Below are 1,654 nucleotides of genomic sequence, written 5' to 3' on the forward strand. Positions count from 1 at the left end.
AAATTAAATGATTAAAATTTATTCATTTGCTTGTTATTAGGTGATGTGTTGATAAATAAATAAAAACATTAACTTTTAGAGGGGCTGCAAATACATTATTTCAGGTATTATTTCAAAGGCTGACAGAGAAGTTTGAGAATCATTTTCTGCAGAGAACTGTTGATATTTAATTAATGGGCTTGTCTCAGTTTGTATCTGAGGGGAGTTTTAATTACAATTTACTGCTTTCGTGCTTTGGTTTATTTTAGGCAGGCGCTAAGGTGGACGCCCAAGATAAGACCCTGAGAACCCCTCTGTTAGAGGCCATAGTGAACAATCATGTGGAGGTAGTGAAATACCTGATTCAGAGCGGAGCCTGTGTCTATCATGCAGTGAGTATCTCACACACGCACACACACACACACACACACACTCCTGATCCAGACTCTTTGATGTCTCTAACATCTGACAATGACCAATACAAAAATAATGCATGTTAAACATAATTGCTGGATGAATATACATTTTTCCTCATTCATGATTTGAAAATGGCCCGAACCACTTGTTACTTAAGTTAGAGGTAAACAATAAACTTATAAGTGTTGTAGTTTTGTGTGAAGTTGCATGTAAGCTAATGCATTTTGGCAGACAAAGCAACTTGTGTTGCATTTAAGGTGTGCATTCGATCAGTTCATATATGAATCCAACACACGACCGGGCTCTGCTTCATGCTGTGAGTGTGTTCAGTAGGGCTTTGAATTTCAAACATGCATCGAATTTAAAATAAAAATCCACTTCAGGTGTGCGTCAGGCAGCCTTATCAGTGGCACACAAGATGTTTTTGTTAGCCTGTCCACTAGATGTGGCGCTGCTGCTTTGTTCATTCAAAATATTACGGTAAAAGAAAACATAAATACTTCAAAACTGAAACCAAGCCGTTCACACAGAACGCATATTTATCACATTTTCTGTAGGGACATCTATCACCGCTGCACTCGCGTCTCGCACAAGAGAGACGCATGTTTAGAAAGCCATGTAAAATTAATGTAAGTTCAACTTTTTTTCCCATCCCCCCTGCATCTCATGTTTTTTAAATGAAAAAAGCACACTTTTTGTGATGAGTTTTCACCCCCTTTGTATGAAATTGTGCATACATACAGCATAGCTCGTTTCTAATTGTTTAAGCAACTTAATAATATATGCTTATAAACCTTATTTTAAACATTAATCACTTTTTTCCACAGATAGTGGTGTTATTTTATTGCTTTGAATAAACGGGCATTATTAATATTTTGCTCGAGGCGGCCTCAGGAGAGACGCCAAAAGCTTTTTTCACTAACTGAAATGATGCCTTTGAATGTGAATATTGATCATATTTGAGTACACAACTTAAATGTCCTTTTTGACCTTGTGTGTGTCTGTTGTTCAGGAAGAGGACGGATCCACAGGTCTTCATCACGCTGCTAAACTGGGGAACCTGGAGGTGGTGATGCTGTTACTGAGCACCGGACAGGTGGACCTGAACGCACAGGTGTGTTTCTCAACTCATTAGCCCGTCTCAGTTGTAAGGACAGGTGTGGACTTATATTATTCTGTGGTGGAAACAAGTTTTGACCTCATCTCTGTGTTTGCAGGATAGCGGTGGTTGGACGCCCATCATCTGGGCAGCAGAACA

The 1,654-nt window shown here is 39.1% G+C and overlaps 1 protein-coding gene across 1 annotated transcript in view; it reads left to right on the forward strand.

Moving 5' to 3' along the window:
- The window catches only part of LOC122326950 (histone-lysine N-methyltransferase EHMT1-like), a 22,024-nt gene that overhangs the window by 18,278 nt on the left and 2,092 nt on the right, over nt 1–1,654 (forward strand). The window contains exons 22-23 of the mRNA XM_043222177.1: nt 249–371; nt 1,409–1,510. Of these exons, the coding sequence (XP_043078112.1) occupies nt 249–371; nt 1,409–1,510 (225 nt within the window). The remainder of the gene's footprint in view (nt 1–248; nt 372–1,408; nt 1,511–1,654) is intronic.

This window comes from Puntigrus tetrazona, chromosome 21 (genome assembly GCF_018831695.1).
Source record: "Puntigrus tetrazona isolate hp1 chromosome 21, ASM1883169v1, whole genome shotgun sequence".
NCBI lineage: Eukaryota > Metazoa > Chordata > Actinopteri > Cypriniformes > Cyprinidae > Puntigrus > Puntigrus tetrazona.